The 12004-nt window shown below is 47.1% G+C and overlaps 1 protein-coding gene across 3 annotated transcripts in view; it reads left to right on the forward strand.

Moving 5' to 3' along the window:
* Positions 1 to 12004, forward strand: part of LOC135902188 (limbic system-associated membrane protein-like) — a 230061-nt gene that overhangs the window by 195221 nt on the left and 22836 nt on the right. For 2 of the 3 annotated variants that reach the window (XM_065432156.1, XM_065432158.1), the window contains exons 2-5: positions 2285 to 2404; positions 5777 to 5986; positions 9045 to 9166; positions 10582 to 10623. In XM_065432156.1, coding sequence (XP_065288228.1) covers positions 2285 to 2404; positions 5777 to 5986; positions 9045 to 9166; positions 10582 to 10623 — 494 coding nt within the window. The remainder of the gene's footprint in view (positions 1 to 2284; positions 2405 to 5776; positions 5987 to 9044; positions 9167 to 10581; positions 10624 to 12004) is intronic. The other variant, XM_065432157.1, reaches the window with a different exon arrangement.

Below are 12004 nucleotides of genomic sequence, written 5' to 3' on the forward strand. Positions count from 1 at the left end.
AGAATGGGGAAAAATAAACGATGGATGAGATAAGAAAGAATGTGAAGGAATGAAATAAAAGGGAGACGGAAGGAAGGAAGGAAAAGAAGAAAGATGTGCGCGCGTCATTCCCGGCTCACCCGTCGAGCACACGCACTCTCGGGTCCGTATTTTGCGATTGGTGCTCGTTGCGTCCATGAATATTTTACGTCCTTTCGGACACGTCTCTGCCTGCCGGTAATGGTACGTTGCTGCGCAGTGCGGTCTCGCCAAGGGCGCCTTATTGCGCCGCGTTCATCTATAAAGTGGGCGTGGTCAAGGCTGCGCCGTGGACACCGTCCGTCCATCGCGCAGAATGGGTCACATGGCGAGCCCGCTTCGATGCGCTCAGCGCGTCTCGATATGCGCAGCACGAAGTTATTAATTTGATAGGCGAGCGACCAGAGATGTTGCAGGCAGTCTCAAGGCTGTGTGTCGAAACTTATTCGTATCCACCTAAGTTTCATTGTTGAAAGGATATGATATAAGCGCTGTTCACGCGTGCGGAAATGTAGTCTTTGTTGTTGTACTGGAAGACCCACCTGACGTGCGTTCTATGATGGTGCGGATGGTTCATATCGCAGTTAAAGATCGATCATAACAATTTGTAGGCCTTTAAGCCACAAACGCTACATTAGAGCTATTAGAGACGCCGTAGTTGATGGCCCAGGATTATATTAGACCACCTGCGCTTCCTTAAGCTGCACTGATGTCTCGGTACATGACCGTTTGTGCACTTGACTCTTTCGGAATGCGGTCGGAGCGTCACAGTATCGAAATCATGACCTTGTGCTCAGGAGCAGAAACTGCAGCCACTACGGAGCGACGGTAGATCAAACTATATTAGAGCGCAGCTCTTCCGCGCCCATTATTGGGGCGAGCGTCGGCATCGGTGTCCCAATTTGTAATCAAGCGTACGAGCACAGCGAAAGATGAGAGGAATGCGGAGCGCAACGGCGATGAAAAAAAGGGGTGAGAGCGAGGAGAACGCGAGGAGGAAAGCCGAGGAGGAGGACATGGCGAAAGCGTGAGAAGAAAATTGTAGTGCCGCGCACGAGGAGCTTTGCGGCGACGATGGCTACGAGATGGCGCCAGAGTAGCGCGCGTTGTCTCTATGGAAACAAAGCGCTGCATGAGCGGATGTCGTTTGCGGCGGTTGCTGTGAATCGCGACCACGCGTCACCAGCGCGCTTCCACTGGCGATACCTCGATTAGCGAGGCACTCGCGCCACACTTCGCAGCGTTTGCAACGTGCCACACGAGACAGATTATCCAAGCCAGCCAATATATAGCGAAATAATAGAAAAGAAAACGTACACAGCTGCTCTCAAATTTCGCATCAGGGAGTATCGTAATGGTCGGTGAATTTTTTTTCACAATAACAATTCATACTTGTCTTCAAGCGGGCTTCAGCGAAGCTGCCATGGTGCCTTGCGTTCCCCTACCAAAATGTATCCGCGTGCAATTCAATATTTGTTTGGGGTTCTTGTACCATTCTTACTGAAATAAATGGGTTTCGTATTATGTACGCATCATTTGAGTACAAATTTTACAAATAACATGTAAAAATGACAGACGTCGTATGGGACGTTGCAACGAAGTCTCACCGTTACGATCCAGACAGCCTTAATGATGTACTGAATTCATAGGGTTTTGATAAGCACCGTTAGTCGTGGGTCAAGAGACAATTCAAAGCAAATAAATGTAATTTCTACGTGTACAGCTCACTTAATCTAGAATAAAACCCAGAGCCACCCCTTCCAGACCGCGACGCTTTATAGACAGAACCATGGACCTAGAAGTACCTGCATGACGAAACAGTGCGGCAAGTTATTGCGATGGTGACAGAAAAAATAGCTATAAAAATTACGCAGCAAAACGAACGTGGAACCAGTAACGCTATGAGAACAAGGTTATTTTCTATGGTGTCTATCTGTAATGCAGCGGGGCTCTGCAAAACCCGTACAATTGCGGCGTCGACTGTTATTTTTAATACTGCAATGGCCTCTCGTAACACTGGTAGCAAGCAGTATGTAATGTATGACGTAATTATTTAGAAGAACATTGAAAATGATATGTCCGATGCTTAAGATGTAATAAATAGCGTTTTAATTCTACATCTGCTTGAGGATGACTCAATGGCATAAGCTGAAGCTTGCGTTTAACCGTTCCGAGTGTACACCTTTATTCAATGTTTATTTTTTGTCTATAAGTAAGCGACTTGGTATGGTGCTAAGCCCTGCCTCCTTTCCTTTCCACTTTACAGCCCAAGACCAGGAAACGGAAGTGCCCCAAGACCGGAAAGTGGAGTTTTTGACGAAAGAGCAGACATTCTTCCTGAGCCTTGGTGACTCTGTGTCTCTCCCGTGCAAGATCGTGCAGTCAAGTGAGTAGGCAGCTTCGCAAAAACTCATTTTTCACTGTGTAAGCATAGCATGGAAGCCTCATCGAAGGGATTTCATTGAAGTCCAAGGAAGGGTGTGTAAGGGGTTGGGAGCCTAAAGCGAGTTTTTGACTCCGTGCAGATCACTTTGACGTTATAGGCCGAATATGCAGTCTCGGATTGTGGGCGTGGCCTATTTCTTAATGGAAGTTCGCTTAGGACATCTGATTTGAGTGAACGTAACTTTTTTTTTTTGCGATGTAAACGTTGCAAGAAGGCGAAGTTGTTGATTCGAGGCACCCTCGAATTCATCGTTCCGAGGAAGCGCCATTCCTCGGATATACCAGCAGTCTGAGTGCGTGGTACATTTCCAAAATCTATAGTGTCTATGCAACAAATCACCAAATGTGTGACAGCTCGAACGGTGACTTCTTTTAACGAGTGATGTCTCGAAACCTTATCTCGTCCATGTATTCATAAGCATTGCATGACACCTTGTTTTATAAACTCTGTTTACATCAGCTCGGCTTCCGCCGGATCTTCACTGAATTTAATGGCTGTCATACTTTCTCTTCTTATTTTATGTCTTTTGTAGTCGAGTGTTTCATGCCCTTCAGCAGCCCAACATATTACTCTACAGAGTTGCCATCGACGCTCCTACTTTGTCAGTTTAAAGTAACGTTATCTCTCTTGTATATGCGAGATGATTTATTGAACAAAGCCGTTGTCGATCGGCAGTGTTCCTGTTGTTTTTTTCTTCACTTCGGTAAACTGTTCTAGCATATAACTTGATAAGCTTTTTTTTTCTACGTGCACCTGTCCAGGAATTTTGTACATTGCCCCTTCGGCTATCTGTCGAACTTCACCGCAGTGCTCAAGCGTAATTGAAGGGATAGAATTTCGAAAATTAATAGCTCAGAAGGCCGCCCGAATTTCAGCAATTTTCAGCCACCAACATCGAGAGACTACGCCCTTCAGTTAACGCACTTAGTCGTAACATCTTTATTGCCTTATAGCACTGTTTCTATCAGGACTAAAACACTGCTATAACGCAGCGGTAAGGCTACGAATAAGTGCCCTGAATACTCACGTGAATAGAAAGGCGTGCCCTCTCGACGTTGCTAATTGAAAGTTGCTGAAATTCTGGCGGCTTTTTAAATGTTATTTTTAAAGATACTGCCAATCCGCCTTTTTGATGCTCCTGTGCTGCAGCCCTCTGCCGCACGCCACTGGAAACGTTTTGGAAGGGTACCGGGGCTTTCGCCGGTTGATTTGTGCGCCTGCGTTCATGTTGAATGTGCGTCGGTTGTACGTTTTGTGGATCGCGATTAATTAATAATGGCTTTTTCAGGGCAGCATGTCGCTCCTGGAAGTCATGTAGCACTCATTAACGATACTGGGTGATCAGACCTGAGTGCGCTAATCCGCGAACAGTGCGCCCGATAGAGGCACGCCGAGTTCCATCTGCCAATGCGGCTGCGTTAGAATTTGGTATCGCTGATTTATGATCGTGAACCTCGATTTCTGTATTACTTTTATGCGATCATTAGACATTTCGCATATTCAAGAAATCTTAGAATGCAGCCTCCTGCGTCGTATTTGCCGAAGCGGTGCATTTGTTTGCATCGACATCTACAGCCACAGATGGTTGTTAGCTTCGAATATCGCGTACACGGCTCCTCAGTGTTACGAAATAATGTCAGAACGTAGCAAAACATACATATCGGCGTGTATGAGCCGCGTTGTTCCACCCGGAGTCAATATGAGCGGCCGAGACACATATATTACGGGCTGTTATCACTGATTCTCGTTTTTCTTTAACTTCATCATGCTTACAGTTTGCGTGTGCTATGAATTATCATTAGAGAAAAGTGTGCTCAGTATGAGCGCTCGCTTATAGGCCGCGTAGTTCTCTCAAGAACGCGGATGCCATCGCTGACACCGTCGGTAACTGAGCAAGGAGGTTGTTAATGCTGCTGTACCGAATGCACTGTCTCTTGTTTCTCGTTTGACTCAGAGGTAAACAGTTCTTCTCTCGAATTAAACAGGAATGTGTCAACTCAACAGTACGTACAGACACTCCCGTCTACACGTAGCGAACGCGACCGGCAGCCTTCGGGAACGGTGACCTTGATACACGTTGTCACGGCGCTCTGTGGCCGCTTATTGTGGATGCGCCATTTGAAGCGAGCAATAGTTGATATCTAATCACTATATATTGCCACAACTGAACTTCAGGAGCAGTTTCCATCGTCGTAACTGCTCATATTTAAGTTCAGGTCCATCGTTAGCGGGTGCACGAACTCGACGGGGACAGGCCTAAACCAGCCTTCGCTAAACAGGATCAACATTGGCTCAGAATTCATGTGCACGGCTTGAGAGCAGTGAAGTTTGGGCATTTCAATTTCAAAGACATGCGTTCGACTCAAGGCACTACGGTTATCGCGTTGTCGGTTCAACGGCCGATCGTGTGGGGTTCGTTCGAGCGGTCATGGTCCGCACGCTGATTTTGTCGGTGCCGTTGACAAGAAAGCCCGTCGGTTGCGTCGTTGTCGGCCTACTAGGATAAAATGACCTCAGCGACACACTGTGCAGAATAGTTGGCGTTAGCGTCTCGTCGGTCTCGTATCGACCCAGTAATACCGTGCATTGAACGAGTACGCGAAGTCAGACGCTCTGCCACCACCAGTAAGAGAGGGCCGATCGACCCTGCAAGAAAACTTCGTCAGCATCGGAATCATTTTGAAGTGTCTTGTTTAAGCCGAAGTGTGATGCAGGGGTTTATAGATAAATTTGCTATCTGTCAATGCAAGGCGGCAACTACATGGTTCGCGGTGCAGTCCGGAGGAAGCCGTGGCCGCTCTCTGTTTTAATGTGGCGGTGCAGTCATCCTATGTGCGTATTCGGTACCGCACCAACGTAGGAATTCCAACGCGGTAAACGGCACGCATGTTCGCTACAGTGCGCGCCCGTGCGCTTTCTTTTCTTTTTCAGGGGACTTGTCCTCAATATCAGGTTGCGCGGCCGCGCGTGCATTCCTTCCAAAATGTTTCGCAACTAATCCGCTAGGGCAGGGCGCATGCGCCGTCGCACCATGAAAAAGGCGGATTGAGTTACGCTGCATATTGCCGTGAAGTTCGACAGATGGCCACAGGAACAACGTTCAAAATTCCTGCATGTGATCCTGGATTGCTGCTACCAACTTAAAAATATGACCACGTGTTATCTTAAGCATGGGACCACGAAAAAATGGGTCCAAAATGACCCAGCCGTTGCCAAAACTTGTGCGGTACTTCAGTAAATTCCCTGCTTCTTTCTCATTCATCTATCGCAGCGTTTCTTTGGTTAAGCGGGATCCTTATTTTCTGCGTGCAGGCGAAGATGAGTTCATCAAGGTGTGGATCAAGAACAAGGACATCTTGTTCGCCGGGTCTTTTCGTGTGGACACGGACCCGAGGATCAGCCTGGGTCCCGAGGGCGATCTCAAAATTGACGGTCTGGTGGCCTCGGACGACGCCGTCTACACCTGCAAGGTCAACAGTCAGATCGAGCCAAACTCCATCCAGCACAAGATCGTCCTTCCAGGTATGCTTTCACTGTGCGGTGAAGCTTTGAAAAAGTGACTCACCGCTTTAACTGTCCGCACTGATGTGGAGTTGGCATCGCCAACTTATTGTGACATTTTCCCGACCATGAGTTCATCGTTTCTAGGGCACTATTTCTCATACATATCACAGAAAATACGTTTACTGCTTAGCCGAAGCCGGTATCCTTTTCAGATGGCTTCTAGACGAAATCGCAAATTGAGCTCGTAACATTATATTGCGATAAAGGCGCATTAGAGAGAGAGAGGGGGGGTAGGGAGGTCAACCAGAGGCGAGTTTCCGGTTTGCTACCCTGCACTGGGATGGGGCATATAGGGGTTGTAAAGACGACAAAGAACGAGAAATAAAAAGGAACACGAAAAAAAGAGATGAAAGGAAAAAAGAAAAGCGAAGTTTTTGGCATGCATACCATGCCTACCGGACATCTTCAATAAAAAAAAATGAAGTGTCCGACTATTACGATGCCCCCTAATGCAAAATTTGAGCGCAACTCGCTAAGTGTTTACATTTCGCGATATATTCAGGCGAAGAAGTTGAGACGGAAATCACCACTCCGACTGGTAGTTGACCAGTGTCGTCAGTGCCTTCGCAGAGGGCGGGGCAGTATGGGAGCGCTGGCGTGATGAGCTCTTTCGGAGCCAGCTGTGGAAGAAGACGACGACGAACGCGCGAGCAGTGACACGAGCGCGGTCGCGCAGTTACGCCGAGGGACGCCGACGCTGAACCTGCAGGAACGGGCGCCTAGAGCTGCGCTCGAAAAGCGCGAATAAATGTAATCAATCTTGTAATCTTCGGACACATTTTTAGCACTGGAAGGGTACGCGCTCGGGATTGCTAACCCGTGAGCATTATGTTTCTGCACTAGCGTCATTCCCAGGAAGTGACCTTGTTAAACAAGGACAGCGGTGCAGTACTGATTCATAGAAAAAGAAATGTTCAATACAGTTTTGTCAGTAAATCTTGTAAATAGTTGTGGTAACGTTGTCGGATAGATAAAATGAGCACATATTTGCACATAATGCAATGTAACGGTGACGCCAAATGTATAGTAATATATGTACGTTGATGCAATTCTTTGTTCGAAAATTGGCTCACAGCAAAATTTTAACCCTGCTTGTACTGACGAAAGATAAGAAAGATGGCTGTATGGAAATGTAGACACACCCTAAAACTGGCTACTAATGCATTCATAGTAGAAAACAAAGCCCAAGTGCCCATTACCAGACGCAAGCGACGAAAACCATAGGTCAGCGAAATGAGCCTGAATGCTGTCGCGTCAAGAAAGCTTGGGATGAAGCAGCGGCGCATCTTGTTACCCTTGCGAACAAACACTGCTTTTGGGAGAATACGCGAACCAAATGATATGAAATGCTCTAGAACATTACTTGACAGATGCGAGCCATCAGTATGGGACCCTATACGAAACTGATCGATCGTGTGACTTTTAAATGCGACGATGCCTAAGCAGATGACACCAAACATGCCTACACCACATCAGGCCTACGCGAACTATACTTAAGCGCAAAATTCAACCCACGGACTCGCCAGTGTGCTCTGACTGTAACGCCTCGGAAAACTTGCAACATGTTCTGTGTGACTGCTGCCGCTATGCGTCAGAGAGAGGGTCCTTGAAGTATCCTTGAAGTATCCTTGAAGTATCCTTGAAGATGAGAGGGTCCTTGAAGGTGCGGTACTGCACCTGCAAAGGGTCTCGAGTTTAGAACTGTGCCACTTTCGCACTACACGCCTCGAAGGCCCTGCTGACGTTCTTGCGGGCCACGAGCCTTAACGTAACTTTGTAAATATCTGGGTAGTGCATACGTGTGTGTGTGTCACTGTATGTGCTGTTGGGTGTTTATCACTGTATATATCATAAACATCACCCAGCACGTGGGCAGTATGTCAGGTGAACATCCAGGCTAACATCTTCAGCATATCATTAAAGCTTCTTTCTCTCTTTAGAAGTAGCGAATTGTTGGCTACCATGACCAGAAATCCGGCTATGTCCAGTCTTAGTTGTGGTATCATTAAGTGATTACCCACTGCGTGGCGAATACATTGCTCTTAGGGCTGTGTTGCGCAGCGTCAAGCGCAAGATGGCGATATGCACGACTTGCTTAAACTTACGCGCACATGAGCTGCGCGAGGTCATAAGAAACTAGGAATCATTTGATTTGTTTACATTTAGTTACATTTTTATGAAACCGTCAACAAAATTCTTCTGTGGCTTGTGAGCATCTGACATGCTATATGTGACAGGAATCAGCCAGAACATAACGTGTGAGATTTGAGTGAGTGATTGAACTGAAATATTTCTGATATAGTATGTTCAAATTATGTGCACCTCTTGATCGCATACATTTCTGCGAATGAAGATCAGTGCTTTTCTTCAGTGTTCGGTATTCAGTATAGTAGTTGAACTATCGGGCTGACGTCTGTGTGTTGAATAATTTAAGTGGTATTGGTGATGTTCTTACATTTAGTGGGCGCCAACAGATTGCTCAAAACGGCTATAACGGCACCTTTAAATAATAGAAAATGAGCTCAGCATAACAATGATTTACGGCGATGGTATATAATTCTTATGTGCTGATCACAGGCAAATTTGTTGGCCAAATATTTCTTCTCGACAATATTTTCCAAGCGCCAAACCACGTGCAATTATGTTCAAATCAAGTAATCTGCCAGACTACACGAAAATCTGCCAATTCGTATCTTACTACATGTCTGCAGTTGAACTAGGATAACACAGTGAGTACTCCACAGGCGAAAGTTGTCGATGATTTTTTTCAGATCAACGCTATTTTTTTGTACCACACTTTTAACGTTAGTGCCGATGCATTGCTCATCTATAGGGATGAGATATCACCTATAATAAGAGAAACTTCTGAGCTTGTTCGCAGAAAAGCGCCCCAACCTTTCTACGAATCACCTTCATGTCGCCGCCGCTAACTGAAAGGATCAACGCCAAGAAAACTTTTCGCTCATCTCGCCTGCCACAAGGCACTCTTAACCTGTCCCACCCGCGCGACTCGCAGGACCCCCCAAGGTGTCGACAATTCCGGAAAGCGGCGAGGTGACAGTAATGAAAGGGGAGCCCCTGTATTTAGGCTGCATGGCGAGCGGAAAGCCCGACTCCACCATCACGTGGCGACACATGGTAAGTGAGCTGCCCTTCTTTCTTTTTCTTAGTAATCTGTCGCGAAGACTTTGCTGCTCTCTGTTCCCCACGCTCTCCCATCACGTCGTTATGCGCTTACGGGAGCAGCAACCCAAAGCTCTGTGTCATGGCGTTGGCGGAAACCGTTGCACGGCACCCTTCCGCCACGTACGACGTACGTCTCAGTTACGAATATGAATGAACGAATGCTGGGCGTGCCCTGCATAGCTGCCCACATGCTTTTTTTTTCTTATATCATTTGCTCTCGCTGTCCGCCTCTATTTTATGTTGTTGCTTCATTTCTGTGTGATGCTCGCTTGCCGAACGTAGAAGAGCTGAACGAAATCCTCGCCACACGGGACCCTGTTCGTGGCTGAGAACCTGTCAACTGTCTTCCTCCCTGTTTTGCAGAATCATTGCGCAGTGCGCAATGCGTGCTGTTCCGCGCACACAGTCACAGGTTTTGGCGACGCGGTCACATCGTAGTAGAAAGGTGCACGCTGTGCAAACATAGCTCCGATGCGACTATTCGCTCGAGGTGTTAGTACATGCTGCTTTTAGTATAGATACTCAATTGCTGATTGCCTTACAGCTGCTAGGTAAAGACCAAAAGGATGACTCAAGGATATCTGTAAGTTCTTCACAACGGTTTGTTGCACATTCAGTCTTCTTTACATACGTGCAAATTATACATGTGGACGAGAGTCGCTCGCTTCGTGGTAATACATGTGCAAATCATTTTTGCTGAAGATGTGGTTCAACAGTGCAATAAAAGGCTGAATTCATCAGACAGAAACGAGCTTTGCGCGTTAAGGCTTTCTGCCCTGTCGCCGTGCTTCTTGGTAGCATAAAAGCACGTCAGCGACATCATGACAAACCAAAATGCAGAGAGCTTATTCCCTGCTTATGCCATAAAACATGCCTTTTGTGCCAAACGAAACTTGTTCTGCTCCCACAGATAGGAACTGAAGCGGCTTCTTATGCTAGCGGAGGGTATCTGGGAATTAACTTTTTTCTTTGGCCTGTTTGATACAGACCTAAGCTATAGCCGCGCTTTTATGTTGTGTTTGTGTTTTCACTGTGTTTCTTTATGTTCTATCATTCTGTCTGCTTTATTTTGGCCCTTTGTGTTCATGTTGCGCAATTCAGTTAGGCTCTGTGTCATTCACTTATATACTATCAAAGTCTATTGCGCTCGCACGTGGCCTAAATGCCAAAAAACAGCCCGCAGCGCTCAACAGGGTCTCCATTTCTTGTTCTCTGCAACTTAAGTGGCCTGCGCATTTTCTGGACAAGCCAGACGCAAGAGGGACTCAATCTAGTGGCCCCCGCATGACGTAGAGTCCCTTAAACCCTTAGCCCCATTGCGATACCGTCGTGTTAAATGTGTGGATGTTGTTTCCGAATGCTTACAGGATCATATCAGCACCTCAAATGTGGCACGGTCGTCGAGGTCCGTAAGTGGCATTTGCCTCTAAGAGCGAAAACCGCAACGAACGTAGTACGAGTGTGTGCAAGCAGAAAGCTACATTCCCGCTAGAATCTTGCTGCCTGTGTGGCCGGCCCTTCTTCTGACTCATGCCCCCGCCCCCTCTGGCAGAACGTTTTCTTCCTTTTCTTTTTTGTCTTCTCTGTGTCTCCAAACGAAAGCCTGCGTGGCCGCCTTGCCTCTTCCAGGGTGGTTTGTGTGCCGTGTTGTGCATTCGTCCACTCACAGAAACCGTGTGCCGTGTGTGCCGCGTCTTCCGGTGTTGCATGGCGAGGAGACGCGGGGTTGTCTGTTGAATCCGAGGTGCTGCGACGTGTGGGCGCAGCCCGCTGCGCCCTCTTGCCCGGCGAACCCCAGCTTCCGTAGTGCACGTGCCTTCAAATGTAGAGCGCTACTCTCCCGCCGCCACCTTCCTTTTTTTGTGCGCATATTCCCGCCGTCTTTTGTTTTGCGTGAGCTTCGTCGCTCCCCTGTCGTTTTGTCCTTTTCGTTTTTGTGCCACGATTTTATAATTTGTCTCTTTCGTTCGTTGTTTTTTCTCTGCGTGAGCAATGTTTTTCTTCTTGAGACAACGGGGAAAGATGTCATCCGTCTTAGCAACAGCTTGTTGAGGCCTTTCTCGCCATTGCCGTCGTCGAGGGCGAGAAATAATAATTAAAATATATCAAAGGAACGCAATTTTAAGAGGATCACGCAATCATCCCCCGGTCCCTTTGTGTACATACAGCATGACGCGTCCATTAAGGCCTTTTACAAAGTGCTCATTTCTGTTTTTGAATTGATGTCATGAGAAAGGAGTGACAGGTGTGTTGGGATGAAGAGTGGGCAACGTTGAACATTACGCTATCATATTTTCTGACGCGTAGGATCAAGCGTGCAGTCTTTGTAGGAAGCTGGTTTTTTATTCAAGGGAACATTTTGCTGCTGCACAGTTGCCTGGCTTGCACTCATGTGTTTTAAAATATAGCGCTTGTGACAAGTTTGTGTTTCAGCGTTAGTGAGAAGGTGGCCTGCTGCACTTTTTACATGCGTTTTGCAGCATGACGAAGAGAGTGACATATTGCTGCTGTTGTTTTTTGGACTTGAATGCTTGTCCAGAGGGGAGACGGGAGCGTTAGCGACTATGCACCGGCTTTCTTATTTTTGCTTCGTCACTGACGTGCGCTTTTGTGACATGGGCAGTAAGCGGAAGCCTTCTGATATCTTGCGGCTGGCTCACTGCAAAACGTTTTGCTTGTAGTTGTGCGCCTGGCAGTGTGTTCGTCATGCTTCAGTGCCTCTGATGAGCAGATTACCGGACTATTAGCTGAACTTCTCAAATATTCGAATACCAACAGTTAGGAACCTGT

The sequence above is a fragment of the Dermacentor albipictus genome, chromosome 4, assembly GCF_038994185.2.
Source record: "Dermacentor albipictus isolate Rhodes 1998 colony chromosome 4, USDA_Dalb.pri_finalv2, whole genome shotgun sequence".
NCBI lineage: Eukaryota > Metazoa > Arthropoda > Arachnida > Ixodida > Ixodidae > Dermacentor > Dermacentor albipictus.